Source organism: Fundulus heteroclitus, chromosome 13 (genome assembly GCF_011125445.2).
Source record: "Fundulus heteroclitus isolate FHET01 chromosome 13, MU-UCD_Fhet_4.1, whole genome shotgun sequence".
Taxonomy (NCBI): domain Eukaryota; kingdom Metazoa; phylum Chordata; class Actinopteri; order Cyprinodontiformes; family Fundulidae; genus Fundulus; species Fundulus heteroclitus.
The window spans coordinates 372078-394154 of NC_046373.1; the positions used below are offsets into that span (position 1 = coordinate 372078).

Sequence of the window (22077 nt, forward strand, 5' to 3'; positions counted from 1 at the left end):
CTAGTACAATCCATAATAAAATGTTGGTAAAAAAAAATCTAATTAGATAAATAGTTGCTTTAATACAGAAGCCCACCAAGCCAGGCAGTGACCCAACATTCATTTGGTCACTGACTTTGCAGCAATGCATCTTCCTGAACAAGCATGTAGCCACAGTGGAAAGAACCAACTCATTAATAAGAGGAAGCCCCTAGCAGACTTGAGCAGACTTCAGTATGAGTGGCTATCTAATGTGGATAAGATTGGGGATGATTACATGTTTAAATGTAAATGAGAAAATAGTATTTGCGAGTCTGAAAACAGCTTTTCTTTTTAATGGCAGAGCAGAAAGAAAAAGGCAGGGATTCAATTATCTAATTTGACATGATGCTAAACTGGAGATTCTGCAGATGTAATAAACAAGCCTATTAATTCACAAGTAAACAGACTTTTTTTCTAAATCAAAAGTTAGCTGGACGGAATTCACTCACAAAGTCACGCTCATTCTGTTTCATGTCCTAAACGCTTGTTCTGGTCCCGTGGGGGCCCGCACGCAGACGAGCTAGGTGCTAAAATATGACAGCAGTCTGAGGAGCTGATGTAATCGAGGCCGTGTCACAGCAACAATGACACATTGCAATTAGATCATCTAAGCTCACGCTTCATGTGGGTCCTCTTTCCCAGTGACCTGTTTTTGTTTCTCAGGTTCATACACCTAAAAATGCATCACTTCCGCGTCATTTTTGTAGGTAGATATCAACATAAATCCTCAACTTTCGGCTGCGCTGTCAGTGTCCCCCCCGATACACAACGGTGTTGACAAAGTGTTCTGTTCTGCCAAAACCAGGCTGTGCACTCTGCCACGTAAGCTTTTAGAAATTATCATGCGAGCCTCTGCGCTTTCGGGACTCGTTCCTATCTTTTCAAGCGTACTACAGTACAACACCTACCACTTCTGAGTCAGAAGTCCTCTCTGCGTTGCCAAACTGTTTTAGAACAATGAGTCCTCTATGCGCAGTACAGTGGGCCATGATGTCTGAATACACACTGAGGCCTGATCCTGGATGTAGGAGGAGTGATGCTGTCTCTCGTCTGTCCCACTGCATTCATTAACCGCTAATCGTGAAGGCCTGCTGCTATTTTCCACTGTCTGTGTTCACGACTTTAACAGTCCAGGCAACGACCTAGATAAGCTATTAGGAACTTAAGCGTGCTCAGTGGATGAAAAATGAATTAGACATTGCACCTTTGGGATCTGTGTCTAGATGAATAAACGGAGGTGAAGGTTAAGAAGGCGAGGTTAAGGGGTTGGGGGTGAGGAAGTAGTTTTCTATAGTTTCTCACCATACAGTACATCAGTGCTGCTAGACTTATTGTTTTCACCATGTTGGAGTGTTTAGAAAGTACAGTATGCAAAATGCTACAATTGTAGAAAACCTTAAGGTGCGTTCACATTGAACGCGGCCGTGTGAGCCCGAGTGACAGATTTACATCATATCCTTATGCACAGTTGCAACACATCGGCGATGTGATGCAAAGCGAGGCCACAGAGGCAATTCTAGTGACGCAAAACGCACAATTTGGGCAACTAAAGAAAAGCCAAAGCGACATGACACCTGCGAGGGATGCGAAGTGACAGTTGTTGGAGTTGAAAAAGCTGAAATTTTGTCTTGTCGTGTTGCCTTGTGAACTGCTGGCGATAATGTCAGGCGAGTGACAGCAAATAAAAGTGCCGACATTGTGGTGCCAATATAAACACACCTTAACACCGAACGTCACCCTGAACACACCATCCACATGTTGACACACATACTGTAGTGGTTGTAGTATCATGCTGCGGGGATGATACTCTTTAGCAGGGTAAGGAAGCTACTCAGAGTTGTTGGAAAGACGGGTGGAGTTAAACAGAGGACAATCCTGGAAGAAAACTGGTGAAAGATTTAAGATTAGTGCAGAGGTTCATCTTCCAGCAGCATGACCCTAAACATCTACCAGCTGAACAATACGTTGCAGAATGAAATGATGATGGGGGGGGGGAGTGTGCTTAGGTTTGAAAGTCTCACATTGCCCCCTCCATACATACTTGTTGTTACTGCAGAGAAATACCTCAATATTGGTCTCATCTGACCATGAAACCTAAGGTCATTTCCTTGTCCATGTAGGCAGCTACAGCTTTCCGCCAAGCTTGAAGGTGCTGATTTTACAACAGAAATATCTTCCTGGTCAACACCTTCTCACTTCGTTTTGATGGAGAATTTGGTTCATTTTTGTAAAGGTTTTTGACCTTGTTGCTGCTGGACTATCCAATCAATTTAAAAGAACTCTACAATGGCCTTTCATCGGAGGAGAGATGAAATATGAATTCATGATTATGCCAGGACCTTGTTGATGACTATAAGGGTGTATTCACACCAGCCCTGTTTAGTCAGCTTTAATCGGACTCTGGTTTGTTTGCTCAATTGAATCTGATGCGGATCAAAGAAGCGAGCTCGGGTCCGCCACAAAACCAAGGTCTCGGCCCGGTTAACGTGAACTCTGGAACGGTTCAAACGAATATGGGAATGCCAAGTGGACCAGAGGCCGCTCCAGAAGCAGGAAGTGGACTACAGCGTAGGGCAATCCTGGTAAATACAACTACACTTGTATTTACCTGGCAGAGCTAAATTTTTAATCAGTGCGCAACTGGTTGAACAGATTGGTCAAAAGGTTTGGTTCGTTTGTCAAAAGTGCAGCGTAAAAGCAAACCAAACTGGCAGAAAATTAGCAATTTGGTCCCCAATCGAACAGAATCTACCAGACAATCAGGAGTGAAAACAACCTAATTCAATTAAATAAAATTTTATTTATATAGCGCCAATTCACGATATATGTCATCTCAAGGCAATTTCCTACGTCAAATTCAATCCGAATAAACAGATTGGATCAGATTACACAGATTGGTCAAAACATTTCCTATCTAGGGGAACCCAGTTGATTGCATCAAGTCTTGACAAGCAGCATTCACTCCTGGAGAAGCGTAGAGCCACAGGGAGAGTCGTCTGCATTGTCCATGGCTTTGCAGCAATCCCTCATACTGAGCAAGCATGAAGCAACAGTGGAAAGAAAAACTCCCCTTTAATGGGAAGGAAACACCTCTAGCAGAACCCGGCTCAGTATGAACGGTCATCTGCCTCGACCGACTAGGGGTTACAGAAGACAGAGCAGAGACACAACAAGAGAGACAAAAAAGCACAGAAGCTCACATTGATCCAGGAATCATTTCTATCCTATATGGTAATAGCGGGTGATCTGTCTTCCCTGGATGATGTAACAGTTAACAGAACGCCAGACCAGGTGCACCTACTATAAAGGTAAAAAAGGGGTGTGGTTTCTCTAAATTGTAAAGACATGCTGAGAGACATGTACCTAAATATTAATGTATTTGTTTGTCAAACACTTACCCTGTATGAATAATTCTGAACCTGTGTTAGTTAGAGAAAATCTGATTTAAATTCTGACTTGTTGGCCCAGTTCTTGATTTTTAAAATTCATTGAAGTTCTATGTTGTATCATCACCGCGCCCTGGAAAGGGAGCTGTTTTAATAAATCATAAAAAGTCGGAAACTTCTGACCAGCACGGTAAAATGTAGTTGCTGAGGCATCGGGTCTTCGTTACCTCAGAATAAAAACATTCTTGAGAGAAGCATCATGTTGAAAGTAGAGGCAGATGTGATGCATCCAGCATGCAGGCTGAAGCTGATTAATGATGCAGATTTATTTGCGATTGGATCTTATGAAGGCAGATCCCAGATGTTGGTGTATATTACTGGACAGCTAGTTTTTTTTTATCTGCTCAGCATATAGATCCCTACAAAAAGTTAAACAAACTTTGACTTTGGCTCCCCAACCCATTGCCTTTCTGACGGCCACTAAATCAACCCTACCATCGATCACTAAGCCTTCACATGCTGACAGAGTCAACAAAGGGATTTATTTGAACTTGCTGTTTTATTGGCAGACTTGGAGACGTGTATGGCCGAGACTGATGTTTAAAATGTGTGTTATGAAAGGCAGCCCCCACACTACAGGCCCACTGTGCTGGGCTTGCAGCTGCCTTACATGTTATGATCAGTCGATTTGTGTCAGTCAACAGTTTATCTGCTGATTGGAGTTTAATGGGGGCAGCACCCTATTTATTCAGCCAGGGGCCCTCAGGGCAGAGATGTCCAACAGTCTACCCCCCGTACTGCCAGACATCATTTAACCCTGCGCTTACTGCCCGCTTTACATGACTATGCCATAATCTGTCCCTACCCAAAGGACACTGGGGGTCAACCAAAGCAACTGTCATCACCACAAGTGCTCTAAAGGCACTACGCATGTACACAAATAGAAAAACAATCCAGGATGACTCTCACAAGATCTCCCTATGCTGAAACACAGCAGTGAGCGAGCCTTCCAACTAGGATCTTGTAAAACCTTTTTCCACATTTCAATTGTCTTTTTTCCATATTCCATATTTTATATTTTATGGGAACATTTGTAATAGACCAACTCAAAGTGTTGCATAATTGTGAAGGGGAAGGACATAATACATTGTTCCGTTTTTTTTCTTACAAAAAGAAATCTAGGAAGTGCATTTGTACTCAGCCAATCTTTACTCCAACATCTTTAACCTCTCAACTGTCACAGTCCAAAAAAGACCAAAAACGGCTAAAAGGCATTGCACCAATTTCAAAAGCTAAAAGCAAATTCAGTTAGACGCTGTTCTTGAACTCTTAGGACTAGATGCAAAAGCTTTGTGTCTTTGTAAAGGTATCCCTTGAGCTTTTTTTTTAATTTAGCAGTCCATTCTGTTGTACCGGTAACCATTGTTTCAGTTATTGAAGTTGGAACACACATAAATTATGCACTTGTTTGTTCACATTTCATGATTTATTTCTTTGTCCTGCAGCTGCAGACCGATGCAAGGAGGTGCCGATTGAAAAAATAAAGAATCCAAAGGACACAAGTCTTTTTTGTGACAGGTTCAAATTTGAAGTTAATAGCATAAAAAACAACTATTCTGAACCTCTATTTTTTGTAAGTGTGTCTAGGCGTTCTCCAAGTGTTATCCAAACATTCTGCACAGAGTCCTCGGTGGGGGCTCTAATGAAATATCATTTTCAGAAGAATCCTGTTTTATGCACACATTTGGTGTCAACATGACTAACATACAGTAGGGGAAGAATAAACGTCTAAGACAGACGTGCGTCTCTGTGTGTCCTTGTACGCACAAGAACGCACGCCGAGTGTTACAAACTGATGGGCATGCTACCGCTGTGGGTATTTAGGTTTCCACGGCCAGAAGTGATACGTTCACATGACGGTAATTTTATTGGCTATAAGCTGCATGCGTCAGAATGAATGTCTGCACTGACTGGCCTGAGCAACATGCTTGAAAACAGGAGGAAGGATTTTAAGAAATGAGCTACGGTGAATATCATTGGCTCCCGAGAAGCCACAGATCAACGCAGTTGGCCAAAAGTGTGTGGTGTCAATATGTAGAGGAGGGCCTAGACAACCATTTGGAAACCAGAGTCTTTAAAACAGAAGACTGCAGTACAGTCTACGACGCTTTGATGTCAGAAATCTGTTCAGTGGGGACACTGTGCCAGTTTAATCCAAAAGGCAGTCCACCGTTTTGGATTAAATCTTTGCATGAATCCAGCTGTTGTGTGAAGGCATCAGAGAGAACATTAGTGAACATACTAAAGACCAAGGAACTCCGCAGACAGATCAGAGGTAAAGTTGTGTAGAAATTCAAGGCTGTTTGCGTCAGCTTCCAACCATCCAGGACGTGGTAAAGAGAATAATAATCTGAGAAGCAGCCAATAGGCCCATGGATACTCTGGAGGAGCTGCAGTGATTGATACCTCCAGTGAGAGAATCTATTTACTTGACACTTCACAAAATTTAGCATCTTGGAATATTAAATTAGGCTTAAATCGGAGGCAACCGCACTTTTGTTCAGATTTTCCTGAAAACGTTTCAACACTCATCCAGGTAAGAATTTGCACAGGCTTCTTGGAATATTGATAATGACACATGCAACAAATATGTGGGAGGAAACAAACTAACCAGTGAGTAACAGTGGCAGGATAATGTGGTGGGGATGATTCCTTTTTTTAACAAATGAAAGAATTCTGATGAGAGCTGATGGGAAGATGGATGGCGCTAAATGCATACTAATCTTTTGGACATTTGTTTGTAAAATATTTTGAAAACATGCAATTTTCCTTTTATTTTACAGATATTTTCTGTTAATCTATTGTATCTTTACAATATACACTGGTGTGTGTGGTATTAATATGACAAAGTGTGAAAAAGTCCAAAGGGCATTAATGCTTTGGCAAGGCACTCTGGCAGAGCAAACTCTAGAGCTGCTCTTGCTGGCATCTTTCGTTGGCCGCAGTGATCCGAGAGGCAGCAAGACTTCCAATAAAGCAACATGACAACATTATTTTTATGTAACTCTGCAATAAAAAACAAAAATTCCTCCTCTGAGACATCTCTCTTCACTGAGTTGGAAGGCACAGCAAATCATATTTTTTTCAGATGTCAGAGCTTCTTTCATAAAAACAAGGAAATAAAGGCCGGGTGAATGTTGTGTAATTTGAGTTTTACAGAAGAAATAAACTGTGAGGCAGACCTGACTCCTTTCCATCTGTTTGTGATCCAACGTTAACGTTACATCTCACTCCTTGCTGCTTTCCGATGAAAGCAGGCATGACGTAGGATGTAAGTTCAGCATAGAGCCTTTCACTTTTGTTGTTTGCAGTCTTTGATGTTCACTAGAACAGACTACAGGTCAGTCAAAAAAAACATATATCTGGATTTTTTTTTTTTTTGTCATTTATCTTAGAAAGGGAAAGTGGTATACAGATTCATGACACAAAGAGGGAAATATTTATTTATTCCTTGTAATGTTGATGATTATGGCTGACAGATATTGAAAACCCAAAATTCTATGTCTCAGTAAAAATGATAATTTAAACAGAAATGTCTGGCTTCTGAAAAGCATGTTCATTTCTATGACCTCAATACTTGGTCTGGGCTCCTTTTGCATGAATTAATTCATCTATTCAGTGTGGCACGGATGCAATCAGCCTGTGGTTTTGCTAATGTGTTGAGGTAAGCCTGGGTTGGTTTGATAGAAGCCTCCAGCTCATCTACATTGTTGAACCTGGAGCCTCTCATCTTCCTCTTGGCCTTGGCCTACTCCTACTCTATTTTCTCCACTGCCCATGGAAGACGTTTGCAGTGCCAAGTGTAGGATTTGTTTGTTCGTAGTGACTCTTAATGCTCTGACTCCAGCCTCAGTCCGCTCCTTGTGAAGCTCCCTCAAATTCTTGAATGGATTTTGTTTGAAAATCTTCTCAATGGTGCCGTACTCCCTGGTACTCCCAATGGTGCCGGACTTTTTCCTTCCGTTCTATTTTCTTTAAATGTGCGTGGTTACAGCAACCTTTGGATAAAAAAACTTCTTTAGCAATGCCCTTTTTTTGCTCAGGAAACATTTGCAGGTGTTTAGCGTTAATTAGCAGATTAGGGTGTGACATCAAAATTTTTCCCAATGTTTAAATTTTCAGAAACACTAAATATTTGGTTTTCATGATCTCTAAGCCATAATTATCAGAATTATAAGAAATAAAGACTTGACATATTTCACTCTATATACTAGAAGAGTTTCACTTTTTGAAATTAACGACAAACCATATTGACTTTTTCCCCTGCAAGTCCACCTAGTTTTATTCACCTTCAAAGGCAACAGAAATATATTTTTTTCAAAGTGCTCTTGTAGCTGTCTACTGGGCAAGCAAATGCATTTGCAGTGTTTAAAGATGCATTCTCAATGATTTTCTAGGTTGTTTAGAATAAAATTCTATATTTTCCTGTCTCCGCAGTGACTCAGAGCACTGATATCCTCTCACAATGCTGTGTGTTTGTCTTATTAACCTGGAGACTTTAATCTGCTGCTCTGCTCTACACATGGGGTGGAAAAACGTATTAGAGAAGATTATGTTTCCTTATGGAACCTATAATGTAAAGCTGTTTATTTATGACTTAAATAACTTAAATACTGAAATAGAATGAAAGCAAGAAACTCAGAGTGGTTTATGTTTTACAGTCCATGCCAAGCGTATCCATTATCCTTAAACTTATTTCTGTTTTATAGATTTTGGGAAGATTTGATGGAATAGACTGAGACAAAGAAATGCATATTTGTAAAGTAGAAGGCAGAATTTCATGATCTTCATAATTCCTAAAATAATTGGAATCATTAAAGAATAAAACTAAAGCCTAATCAGACTGATTGTGTCTGTGTAAATAAACTGGCAAGTCTTGCCACAGGTTCTCAATTCAATTTAGGTTTTGTACTTTGACTGGGCCATTTTAACACATGGTTATGCTCCGATATAAACCATTCTGTTGTAACGTTGGCTGTTTAGGGGCCATCTTCTATCCCTGTTGGGGTCACAAGGGGTGCTGGTGCTTATCTCCAGCTGTGAATGGGCGAGAGGCGGTGTACACCCTGGACAGGTCGCCAGTTTTTCAATATAGTATTTCCCTGGTATTCCAGAAAGTTGAGTTTTGGTCTTATTTGATGACGACATGTCCTTTGACGGTTGCTGTGTCCCCCCACATACCACATTACATGGCGAGAAAAAGGTCAGATATTATCACATGCCCTATCAACAGATTCTCTCACCTGAGCTGAAGATTTCCGCAGCTCCTCCAGAGTCAAAGTGGTCCTTTTAGATCATTTTCAAGTGAAACTATTACATTAGTTATATATGTATAGCCCAGTAAATGTTACAGCATTTATTCAATCTAATACACAGTCTTAAACAGGTCTAAACTATAATATTAATTAATTAATTAATATTAATGTATGTAATTTTAACACTCAACAGCAGTTTCCTGGAAAGATGTGAGAACATATTCTGAATATATTTGATGGAAAACCTCTTTAGTTGCCCTTTAACCCAAATAGAAAACCCACCAATCACAAGGGAGCACCTTAATCGAAGCCATCGAGACAGTGCAGATTATTTTCTAAAGTTCAAACCAATCACCAAAGTGGGGAAGAAAGTTGATTTAAAGTGAGTTTAAAGGTATGTTTTTTTGGCACCAAAGGGGCTGATCTGTGTTCATCTACAGTCATATTCAATAAATAAAGAGTCTCGCAGTCCAGAATAAAAGTACCTTTCCTAAATAGCATTTAAGCAGGCATTAAGCATACTTTTAATTAAGTAAATTTTTCTATATCATATTTTACTTGTATGCTACAGTATCAAAATTCCAATTGCAAAAAACATGTTTTCATTAGTGGTAAGTGGGAAATCATTATAGTTAACAGTAAAAAGGGTTAAAAACCTGTGTCTAAATAATCTATATCATTAGTGAACTGAGTTGACGAACTAAATAAATGTTACAATAATATTCCTATGTTTTAAAGGATCTGTAATGTGATTATCATCCCCAACTATCTCTTGTTAACAAAGAATGTCTTATGAAAAATACAAGGAGAGGTAGTTTTGTGGATAGATGTACCTTGATCATTTCAGAGGAGAATAGGCAGACATATTCATGATGATAAGACCCTGGTGGCTCAACTAACCAAGGGATCTGAAACACCACTGTTAGCAGACAGGCTACAGCAGCAGAACACCAGACTAGGTACCACTCCTGTCAGTCAGGAACAGGAAACTGAGGATAGAAGTTGCACACTGAGCAACATTTGACAATAACAGGAATGCTTCTGAAAGTGAATCTTTTGCGCAATTAATTAAGGCAGTTCTGAGGACAAAAGGGGGTCCTTCCTTGTACAAATAAGGTGTGCCTAATAATGTTACAAGTGTGAGCATAGAGGTCAGCATCTTGAAGCCCAGTCTTGTTAATAACGGAACCCATTTCAAATCTACTTCTTTAATAACTTAATCAGAGCAAACTGATTATTTTCCTCTGGAGTGAGCACACACACATAGATAAACACTCTCACACACACCTTGTTTGGGTGCTGTTTTCCTTTCGGCCTGTCTTCTAAGCAGACACCTTGACTCAATCTTGTCAGACTCACTCAGGTTCAGCCGGGACACAAACAAACTGCAGTAATCAGGCATGAAGGTTAAGGGCACCGAGCACTCACGCGTGTGTCTTTATGTGGGTCAGAGTGGCAAGCGTGGTTTCCATGTCCCTTTATTGTCCCGACTCACAGGAAAACGGGGACACCTCACATGTCCTTCCCTGTCTGATGCAAAGCTTACGGCAGACATGCGGCGGGGCCCGGTGTGTCGACTTGGGGCCCGTGCCTCGTCTCTTTCTCATTACCAAACCCAGGATGTCAGAGGGAAAGTTGGAGACGACCCTGGTCTCCTGACAGAGAACGAACGAGTGAGAGATGGAAATAATTACCAGCGTCTCCTGTGGAATAGGGCGTAAATTGATATACACTAAATGCTGTACCTTAGGGGTCCCTCTCTCTGTCTTTCTCGTCAGATGTACGAGACAAATGAACGCATCCAGAAGGAATTAATTGGATTTGGGAGCAGTCTCCTGCACAATCCACCAGGACAGACAAACACCCTCCCCTCTTTACCCTCTTCTGCCTCCCTTCCCTTTACAGCACACACACACACACACACACATGCACGCCTCCTTTATTCCAGTCATGCCTTGCAGAAATCTCTACCACCCCCACCCACTCATCCACCCACCCCAACTTGATGGATCAGTCTGTGTCCCTTTTCCAGACACACACACACACACACACACACACGAGTGCCATGCTGCTCCCCAGTGGATTGCAACACCGCTCTCTCTTGGATACAGCGTTTCCATGGCAGCCACGTCTTCTGCACGTGCGGACTCCGACGGCGGGATGAGATGGAGAGGAAGAGGCCACTCCTATCGATTCACAGGCCGGCTATTGATTGGCAGTCTGCTGCTGCGGCGGCTCACTGCCAAAATCAAAACACTCCCATGCATGCATAGTTCGCATGTGCAGGCAGAATGTAAACAATGTCAGATTTGTAGAAGATGAAAAAAGGGGCAATGCATCTATTTTTACTGAGCAAAAAAGGCTTTTCCTTTTTTTATATAGTTGGAGGTTATTACATGAATGGCTCTTGGGGGTTGAGCCCCCCCCCCCCCCCCCCAGTACCCCTCAGTATTTGACAAACAACCAAGGTACTGTAAATACAGATACACAATAAGCTGACGTAGCCAACTTATCAGGAGTTTAGTTAGGACAGATGTTATGTCACTTCAATGAAGGCCCAAAGCATCACACCACCTCAACCCTACTCAGCGCACATGAGGTGTTTTTACTATGAATTCATTATTTCCTTTTACACCAAACCAACTTGATCTGTTTATTATCACAAGGCTAAATGTTAGCCTCATTTGAGCTGTTGCATGTCTTAGGTTGTTTGTTTGTGATGGTAAGACGGAAAAGGCTTATTTCTGCTATGACTTTACCGAAGGACTTTGGCAGCTTTAGTACAGACTTGGAAATTCCAAGATGCTGCTTTGCATAAATGGTGCCCTGAGTTAGCCCCCCTTCTAGGGTCCCCCAAACCCACCCATCCCAGCCCCAATCGGTCCTACACGACCAAATTCACATGCAGAAAGCTTTTTTTTTTATTATTCAATAAGCTATTAGCACATATTAAAACTAACAGTAGGTGGAAGTGTTTACAGGTCCTGTGTTCAGGAAATTTAGAAATCAATTCAGTTATATTTTATTGCTAGCCTCAATCCAAGGTGGTCCTTATATCAAAACAAGCATGTTTGAAGAGAGTAAATGGTTCAACAACTCCAGTGGTTTAAAGAATATGGGTTTAATCTAGTACAACACAGTTCAAGATTGACTTGTAAAGTCAAACAGATGATTCAGACAAAGTCAAATAGGGGCTTTGAATTTACCACTTTAAATCAAATACTAACTTCAGCGCAATTAAACAGCCCTGATGTACAGCTTTGGGTTGTAGCTTATGCCAACATGATTAAAGGTCTTAATGTCTTGCCGTGTCAGGTTTGCTCTGAAAAAGAGAGGAAGTTAGACATCATGCGTAACTAAAAAAAAGATCTATTCAGAGTGTTCATGCTGATCCAATAGGAACTGCCGCCCTGGACAGAGAGCCCTGTGACAAAGTGACACTTTCTTACAATATTTGCCAAGTAAGGTCCTGCTTCATTTTGTGTCTTCAAATATTCAACACAACTGTTAAAGAAACACACAACTTCAGGAATGTTGCACTTTTTCAGTTCCAGCTGATTTTATTTCCTTCTCGGAAGAAAAAAAAAAAACTTAAAAAAGACAATCTGTACAGAGGTCTGAGAGGCAGTGATTGACCCAAATGTTGGCTGGTTTTTGAGCAAAAGACATCGAATGATCTTGGCTGAAGTGGACAAAACATGATCAAACACAACATATTGCACGAATGGGAAATAAAAAAAAGGAAAAGGACAACAGAGGATTTTTTTTTCCACTTTTTTCTTCTTTTTTTTTTAAAGGAAACTCCTGGACCACAATCATCTTCCACCAAAGATGGCCGTCCTAGTGCCTGTCGTTGTTCATCATCATACATAAAAACACACAATCTTTGCTTATAGTACAGTCAGTTTACATAAATATCTTCATGTTATTATTCTTTTAAAAATCTTAAACACAACAGCTATAGCTACATATACCTGAATCTGAAATACAAATGCTATTCGCCATGCCATAATATAAAAAAAAAGAAAAAAAAAAAGAAACAAATAGCCTGCTATACTTAGCCAACAGGTACAGAAAAAGGTTAAATACTATTTTTTTGATGCAATTTGCGCAATAACAGATGAAGCACTTCAAAAACATTTCCTCCTCCCTCAAAAAGTCTAGGCAAAAGTGGAATGAGTCCAGTGGTTCAAATAAAACTTATTTCCATATATATTAAAAAAAACAAAGCACACAGAGGTATTAGCTCTATCCAAACAGTGACTCTGATCTGGGATCTTTCACTTTGAGACTTCAGAGTTGAGTGTGTTTTGAGTGCGTGTGGACAGGAAACACAGTCAGGAGGAGCCTCAGCGGCGCTTTGTTTACTCGGCTGGTGAAGCTGGAGTCACTGTGCCATTTAAGAAGCATGTGGGTAAATACTGTAAACACTGTGTGAGGTCAGATTGTGCCCCCCCCCACCCCCTCTCTGCACGTCTAAACCACCAATGTAGATGTGAACAACAATGCTGCAGGGCTGCCCCTTTTATAGATTTTGTACAAAAATACAAGTAGAAAATCATGACACACGCAAAATCTCTTTGAAAGTCAGAGAAGTCGGACAGTTTTTTTTTTTCCTGTTTTTTTTAAATAAGATACACTTCTTAGCCCTTCCGCCGCTGGATATACAGACAGGTGTGTGTGTGTGTGCACAAACACAAACAAGACCTGTACGAGAACAATACTTCTATGTATAAAAACGTTTGGCCAGTATAAATACATCAATATATATAGTAATGCATATACAGAGCCAGCCCAAGGCCTGAGTGAGCGGTATATGGGTTGCTTAGGCCACCCTTATGGCCTGGGGTCCCAAACAACACTTTATGAAATTTCACAGGACTGATTAAAAAAATGTGCTTGTTGTAAAGACAATACAAACATGACATCGATTTATTATTCATAAAATGTTGTCCTTGTGAATCGCTGTGGTGTTTCTGGGATCTGACTCTTTGCCAGCTCTCCTAAACTTGAGCCGGTGAGCTTGAAAAACAGCTATGGTGAACAAAGAGTGTAAAAGGATCAAGCATGGACACTATGAAAGAGACGTGCTGTTGCGGCTGGTGGGCGACGACCGTAACTGGAAGTGGGGCCCCCATTAAACTCTGCCCAGGGTCCAATGCAACCTTGAACTGGCTCTGTACATGTATGCAAAGAATATCTGACACAAGAACTACAAAGTTGAAGCACTAGGCAGATAGAACGCGCAGAACATTGGTCCTGAATTGTGCACTGAGTGTTGTTTTAAAAAAAGTTTCCCAAGTTTGGAGTCAGTCTTTGTTTTTTTAAGTCCTGCCGTTGAGAGAGAAGCTGGTGATAGTGAATTGTGTCCTATGCGCACACAAAATGCGTAATTACGCAGCAAAGACAAACATTTTTTTTCTACGCATTAAATATGAAATTCCTCCTCTTCTTGGAGGGCATGCGTGTCCATACTACAAATATTGAGTTTTGAGGAGAGAGAAAAAAAAAAGTCCTGAACTTGATGGTTAGAATGGTTTGGCTATTTCTTAGAAAACACAACCAAACACGAGTGCTCTCCAGCAAATGTTCCCCCTGAAAAAAAAAAAAAAAATTCCTATCAGGACTCAAAAGGTTCAGTCTTGGTCCTCATCCTGCATGGAATGAGTTAAACATCTGCAGCTTCTCTGCTTACATTCACGCCTCCTCATATGGAGGGCCAAAAGTGCCACAATCCAATAAATAAATACATTTTCTAAATAAACACTACATATATGATAATTTCGATAGAACCATGAAAAAATACATTAAATAAATAAAATACATACCTATAAAGATTGATGTCACATTTCAATAAATACATAAGATAGTTCACAATTGATTTCGTTAATTAACACTTGAATTCATTATGCTGTAAATGTTACAAGATTATGCCACTGAAATAATTTAAACTGTGACTATGGCTTGTCAAATAGAGAACATGTGATTGTTTAAGATGCACAACGGCTCAACTGCAGACCAACTGCTGTCTATAGCAGTGTTTGCCCCGCCTACTGGCTCCTGGGTGAGGCTGATGCAAACAAACTACCATGATGTAGTACAGCACAGGATTATGAAATGCTTGAAAATGGATACTAAGACATTATATATGCATCTAAAAGATGGTGTGGCATGTAGAGCAGAAAGCATAATTTCATTATTTTCATGCCTTTAATTATGTATAAATGCATAAATTATTGAAACATAGCAATAATTATAGATGCATTTATTTATTTAATGCATGTATGCATGTTTGTTTTCTACAATGATCACATATATAGATTTTTATTTACCAACTTATTTATGTATTGAATTGTGGCACGTTTGACTTCCCATACCTCCTCCTTCTCCTTGTGTCCAAATGCAAACTAAGCATTTCCTCTCGTCGAGCGCACGGAGCGCTGTCCAAGTCTGAGCGGCGCATACCTGGGCTTCACCGCGCACGCAGGCCACCTCTTTTTCTTTCCTTTATTCACTCTCGTGTATTTTAAGTGAAATAATTTCGGAAATCTTCTGGTCTAGACGCACAGGCTTGTCTTGGTGAGGGATAGAACAGTTCTTCATACGTGGGCTGTGGGGGGGCTGATTCAGTAGGTGAACACCAAGTTGGAGATGGTTGACTCCAGCCACTCTCCCGAGATCATCTCGCTGACCTCCGGGGTGCAGTAGTCGGAGAAGTCGAAGTGAGATCCTGCCCCGCACTCTCCGAAGCCCCAGTCTAAGTCCCGGTCCAGCTCCGCGTCGGAGAAGCCCATGCCGCCAAGGGACGTGCTCTCGAAGCCGGGGCTCGGGTTCAGATCGAGCCGCTCGTCTTCGAATTCCTCGTCCGACGACGTGGATGAGACGGAGGAGGAGGAGTGGGAGGCGGAGGGCGTCGGAGAGGAGGCACGGGCGTATCTGAGGCGCGCCGTGGAGCCCGGGCTGTGCTCCTCGTACAGGCTAAGCGGGTCGCTGGACTCTGCAGAGCTGCTCAGTGTGGGACTGGCCGGGACGCCCACGGAGGGAGGCCCGCTCTCCAGGCTGCCGGTCCCGCCAAACACGTGGGCACGCCTTACCTCCCCTGAGCGCTTCTCCGGGATCTGCCTGGCCCCGGACGCTGACCTGGATTTGAAGAGGGTGGGCGCGTAGTCTGGTCCCGGAGCGCTCTTGCTGCTCCCCTGTTTCAGCGTCCGGCTCACTGATTTGGACGCGGGGCTCCTCTTGCCGCCGCCGGCTTTGGCGCTGCGCTCCCCGCTCTTCTCGCCGCGGTCCGCCTGCTTGCCCACTGCGCTCCCGGACTTGACCTTCTTCCTGGGTCGGTACTTGTAGTCCGGGTAGTCGGCCATGTGCTTGAGCCGGAGCCTCTCCGCCTCGCGGATGAACGGGATCTTGTCCGTGTCCTTCAGCAGCTTCCAGCGCTTCCCCAGTCGCTTGGAGATCTCGGCGTTGTGCATGTCCGGAGACTGCTCCATGATCTTCCTCCTCTCGATCTGAGACCACACCATGAACGCGTTCATGGGTCTCTTGATGTGGCCCGTCGGGGTCTTGCACCACGCCAGGTCGCTGCGCTCCCGGGAGGAAGGGGAGCCCTCCGGGACCGGGGAGGCGTCCATCTCCAGGTCCAATTCTCCCGTGTCCGTGGAGTCCCCGCCGGGAGAGTGAGCGTGGGTGCTCTCTGCGTGGCTCATGTGCTGCACCATCTCCTCCTCCAAACAGTCTGGAAGCGCTCAGTCAGTGACAAAGTTTATGCGTGGAGAAGTAAAAAAAAAAATTGTCTTTTCACTTCTATCAGTGGAAAGCAGAAATAAAAGTTCATCCAAGTTTCTCCTGTCTCTCTTTTTTTTTTAGTTCAGTCCATTTAAAGAGACTTCCTGCCTCTGAACTCACAGATCAGCACTCAACTGCCTGTGCGGCTGAAAATTCTCCCTGCTAGGCTTAAAAGACGCCGTTGCGAGTCCCCTATGCGAGCCTGGCTGTCTGCAGCGCAGCTTGTCTGTGCGGTTGAGGAACCATGTGGCTGAATGGAGCAGCTGCGCTTTCTCATAGTCTCCCTGTTTCCTGCGCGCACTGAGATATTACTGTAAACACAACAACGCCGACCTCGTCTTTTTATACCCTTCTTGCGAGGCGCAGGAGCCAATTGGTGGCCGTCTCCATCCTGTGTTTTTTCGTTTTCCTCGAGCCACTCCCAGCCGGCCTCCCATTGGCGGAATAAAAAAAAACGGGTAATAATAATAATGCGCAATGAGGATCCGTGTGTCTGACCTCATTCCTGTCAGACTCCGCTGGAAGAAAGAACCAAGTCAGACTCTGCGCGTCTCGGTCTATATATTGCTCTTCTCTGAAGGAACAAGTTGTGCACCGGTTGGGGGGGAGAAAAAAAAAAACAGGCTGCTAGAATTCAAGGAAATGTTATTTGTTTAGACTGAATGACCATTTCAGCAAAAAATTGTGTGAGTTTAACAGGTGAAAGACAGTGAAACAAACGCAGCGTAATTCAGATACATTTTTGAAATGCACCGATTAAACTAAATAAACATTAGCTGTGATGCCAACACAGGGCGGTGAGGTGATAGAGGAGGTAGTTGTGCTGGGCCAGGCACTAGCAAGATCTCACTGGGGCAGTAGCTCAGGGCCGCAAGGATTGTGGGGGCGGTCGTTTATACATATATGTATTTTAATGAACCATTGAGCTTTCTTACGGTTAATATCTTTTAGACGTTACGAAAGCAGTGCCGGCGCAGCCCTCAGGGAGGTGATTTAAATGGTTGGACTCTCTTGAAGGTTCCCCAAAATGCAACTAGGTAAAAACAATGATGTCACAGCTCCATCTCTGAGCTAAGTTTAAACTTCAGGCAGGGTGAGTTGTAAAAACAGCAAGCTTGATTTGGGGACACCTCCTTGACATCATATCATTGGCACATAAGGGTCTGGCATAGTAAAATGTCTTTTTTAAATTATTATCATTATTTTTTTGGACTGACAATGGAAGACATTATTAGAATTATCGTCTTTATGAGGAAAAATAACAAATACAAAGATTATTTCACAAACTCTTGGATGTAAATGTGTACCAAAGTCTCAGCGTACTGTAATTTGTGTGCTTAAAAGGATTTTGAGTGGTTAGGGAACCAGGACTGGCTTTACCCCAGGGGCCCAACATCTCTTAAATATGGCCCTGCCACATCATGAGCTGGACAATCTTACACGTATAAGAGCTTTTTGATGAATAAACTACAGAAATTCTGTTCTGGGTGGTGTTTTTGCTGTGCCACCCCAAGTAAAAGCAGCCGTCCCTTTAATAAAATTTCCCTTATTTTTAACGTCATCTTACTGCAAAAAAATTTGTCAGATTGTAACATTTCTTGCTTCACGCTGACCTAAACGTTTGACGCAAACACAGATTTTTGTAAATTTTTGTTTTGGAAGTACAGCAATTCTAATCTGCACAAATAACAGATCATAACAAAAAAGGGTCAAAGGTTGTATTTCTCCATCCAGAATCATCTTCCTCGTTTACATTTAGAACCTACAAGGTCACACTGATTCATTCTAAAGATACCCGATTAATAAAGATGTATCAGTTTCAACGGAAAGAAGAACTCTGAAGGGTTTCAAGGAAAACAGCTTAACAGAGTCACGTTTTATTGGTAATTAGTTCATTTCTGTTGCTCATCTCTGAGATGAGGGTCAAATGCCATGCACCCTAAAACTGTTTGTAAGCCGATCAATGAGTAGCAGCCTTTTCCCCCATGCTGTTGTTTAAGAAGAAAACATTTAACTTTGTCTATCTTCGCAAGTAGTTAGTAGCAGCAGTGGGCTCTACAGGAAATGTGACCCCAAATGAACCTAGGGGCCCTTTGCAGCATTAAGGGATCTCCTTTTCACTAACTCTGTGCTGTGTTCTGCGTGGCAGTAGAAGCATGAGACACCTTCATAGTTTGTCCTCCAAAAACAAATTTGTCATTAAATGAAGCTGTAAAATGTTCCTGACACAGTAATAAACCAGTAAAATCTAGTCCAACAAGGTTGCATGCAAAGCTTTTCCCCGCCAACCACAGCTCAGATGTGAAGTTCCTTGACAACGACACCCTCGGGGCTCTGTTGTCTATGTTTGACATTAGCATTAACGCTGTCGCTCAACTAGTTAAAGCTGGATTCAGGCCTTAAGTTCTCGCTCCAACACGGAAGCGCTCTCATCTACAGTTTTTAGGTTTCACCCACTTCATGGAGTCACTCATGCATAAACACATAACCCTTACGGCGTCCTTACAGCTCCCAATGAGCGTGAACCGCCAACAGCATCTCCAGTAAACTAAAGACCAACATGCTCAATAAAAATGAAACATTCACCTAACATTTACAACATTGCTTTTTTTTTTCTTAATAGTGTAACATCCTTGTCCTCCTCTCCAGCTCACAGGGCTATAGTTAGAACCACATTAGTTTCAAGTGGATGAAGGCCGGCTAAAATTAGATCGTGTGTCATGCGTGGTGGCTGCAGAAACGCTGAGAAAACACAAAAGAGGAGGCCACAACACGTTGCGTCAGTCGTCCCGCAGCCGTGTTTGCAGCGCGGGGCGAGCCCACCCCAACGCAGGCCGCCCAACGTGTTATTTTACGGCCCATTACGGCACAGCGGCGCGCGCGCTGACATCACGGACGCCGCTGTAAGGCGGTGGAGTGTGGCTTTGCCTTGTTTTTATCTACTCTCTACGGGTCGGTGCACTGTGGTGAAACAGAAATATGGAAACCAATCATTACACTTTAACTAAACAACAAACAAACAAACAAAACAAAAAAAAAACACCTTCAGTTCAGCTGCAGCTTCCAGCTCATCTCTGTCTGCTAACATGCCAGCGTCATGTAAGATCATATTACAGCCTGAGTCGCTAGATGTCAGGCTAGAGCCAAATGGATCAGGCAATAACTGTGTGCGTGTGTGTGTGTGTGTGTGTGTGTGAGTGTGTGTGTGTGTCAACGTATCCGTCTTGTGATCGGCTGCCTCTCTGCAACCCTTTGCTCCGATCGTGCGACGTCACAAACAGACAGAGATCATCCACGCTTCACGACACCGGCCCGGTGGGCAGGGAAAGCGACCGTGAACACGCTGTCTTTAATTCAAGCTGTGCTTCATTTTGCTTTTAAAAAAAAAAAAAAAGGCACAAAGAGCTCTGCAGAAATGCACAATGGACTCTGTCATAACATAAATCAAACACATTAATATTAATGATAAACTTCCCCCCCCCCCCCCCTGCCATGCATCCGTCGCCGGCCCCAATTACAAGCGTGCACCTGCTGCTGGATTAGGCTCCTTATCTCTATAGTCTTCTCGACAAACACACACCGACACGGTGGCGTGCTCGCGCGAGGGTTTGTTTAAACAGGTGTGGCGGGTATACCTGTAATCTTATCTGATGTGTGAGAAGCAGCTGTCAGGTAGCTTTCCACCAGCAGATGCACTGCTGCTGCTGCTGCTGCTGCTTCTACTGCGGAGCCCACAGATCCCCGCAGCTCCCGTCGGGCGGGCCCCGTCCCTCCGCTTGAGCCATGTGTTTACCTCCAGCACGCCTCCCGCTTTGTCTTGGCTCTGTTGATGCCTGGAGGAGCGGTGTCACTACGAAGGAGTGCTGTGGGAGGCCGGGGCGGCTTCTGGAGAGCTTGTGGTGGGAAGGGGGGGGACGGGGTGTGCTGAGGATTTTATGTCAGTAGGAGCAGAGGTGATGGGGACAGCCAGGGGAACTCGTCTGAATTGTGACCTAAACCACAGTTTATGTAACTTTTGTAAGTTCAATCATTAGTTTTTGCAAACAGGAACACTAAAGGAGAATTCCAGACCTCTGAAATGCGATTCTTTCAAGAGGTGGTCGACAACTCTCTGGGTGTCTCCATTTAGTTTAAATCTAGATGAGTTGGCCTCGGAGGCTAAAGAGAGCCTATAAACTGAGAAGACAAGATTCCCATCTCAAAACATGATACCAGCTTATGCTGTCGGGTTTTATGAACCTTTATACCGTCGACTTGTTTTTATTGGGAGGTCGTATCAGAAGAAGCTGATGATCGTTTACATAGGAAATGGAGGCAGGAAGAGTTGCACCGCCGGGGATCTTCCTGTTTGAAACGCGTGCAGAGAACCAATCACTTAAGTCGTTCCGCGCAGAGCAACTACTTAATAGACATCAGACGCATATCAGACATTTATTCTGACTGGAATCACGTTACTTGTTCATCTTCTGAGTACATGTTTGACACAGGAAACTCCTTGGTGAAGGACTGCATCCTACCTCCATTCCCACATAAATAACATTAGGCTTAAATAATCTGCAAATGTGATGACGGTAGCAAAAACATCTTAAAATACCATTTGCTTAATCTGCTATGACGTCTTCAGTGTGGAGTTATAGCCTGTTTTAGTATTGGCACTTCCTGGATTAGCCGTTAGGTTAGGGACTAACTAACTTGGACTTTTTTTAAACAAAGATGAGCTCTTATTTCTTATTAACATTCAATATAACTTCCCTTGAAGCTTTCAAAAAATGTTCCTTTAAGTGCTTCAAACGCTGCTAACTATACTCCACAGTACTCCACAGTTAAGATCACTGTTATAAGAAAGGAACCAGAGTTGTTGTTGTTGTTTTTAAAGATATTTAATATGCATTTTTTTATATAAAACATAAACAGGAATGTCTAATATGTGGTGGAACCTCAAGAAACCCGAGTGCTTAATGAGAAAGCAGCATGTGCCTCTTCGTGGGGAGTTGTATTTTATTATAACTCAGGCCTTCATGACTGTACTGGGAGCAGAGGGGGAAAAAAAAAAAAAAAAAAAACGGGTGAGGGAGTCGTCGCAGCGCGTCGTAAAACATGAGTTATGAGATTAGGAGTCCGAAGAGCGAGGGAGAAAAGAGACTGTGTGTCAGTGAGAAGAGGTTCTCATTACTATGGACTCGCCTTTTTCAACCGCCTCAGAATGACGCGCCACTTTGACCCGCGCGCCCGTCATCCCGAGAGGTCACGCACAATGAGGCCCTTTGTGCCTCTCGCGCACGCTTGGACCTCAACTGACTTGGACCCTTTCCAGCGACGGTAGAGTTTGCAAAACCAATGGGAAGTTCCCTCCGCCCTGCAGTTAAACAGAAAAACTGACGACTAAGCACTGATTTGCATACACACTCGCGCGTGTGTGTACACACACACACACACACACACTTTTTCTCCGCGCCTGTGACTCATCCACAGGCAGTCTGTCCCCTCTGTGTTCTGTGTGGATGTGGCAGACAGTACAGGTGGCCATCTTGCCATATCACCTACCTCCTGCTGTCCTGGTCCTTATACAA

General features: G+C 43.0%; 1 protein-coding gene across 1 annotated transcript; it reads right to left on the reverse strand.

The window, feature by feature from the left end:
* Window positions 1-12256: 12256 nt before the first annotated feature.
* sox4a (SRY-box transcription factor 4a) lies at window positions 12257-16837 on the reverse strand. The gene has a single exon (XM_012870925.3). The coding sequence runs from the start codon at window positions 16438-16440 to the stop codon at window positions 15349-15351; it is 1092 nt and encodes a 363-aa protein (XP_012726379.2). The 5' UTR covers window positions 16441-16837; the 3' UTR covers window positions 12257-15348.
* Window positions 16838-22077: the final 5240 nt, after the last annotated feature.

Excerpts from the sequence above, each read along its gene's own strand:
- sox4a (XM_012870925.3), bottom strand. The coding sequence starts at position 16,440 with ATGGTGCAGCACATGAGCCACGCAGAGAGCACCCACGCTCACTCTCCC.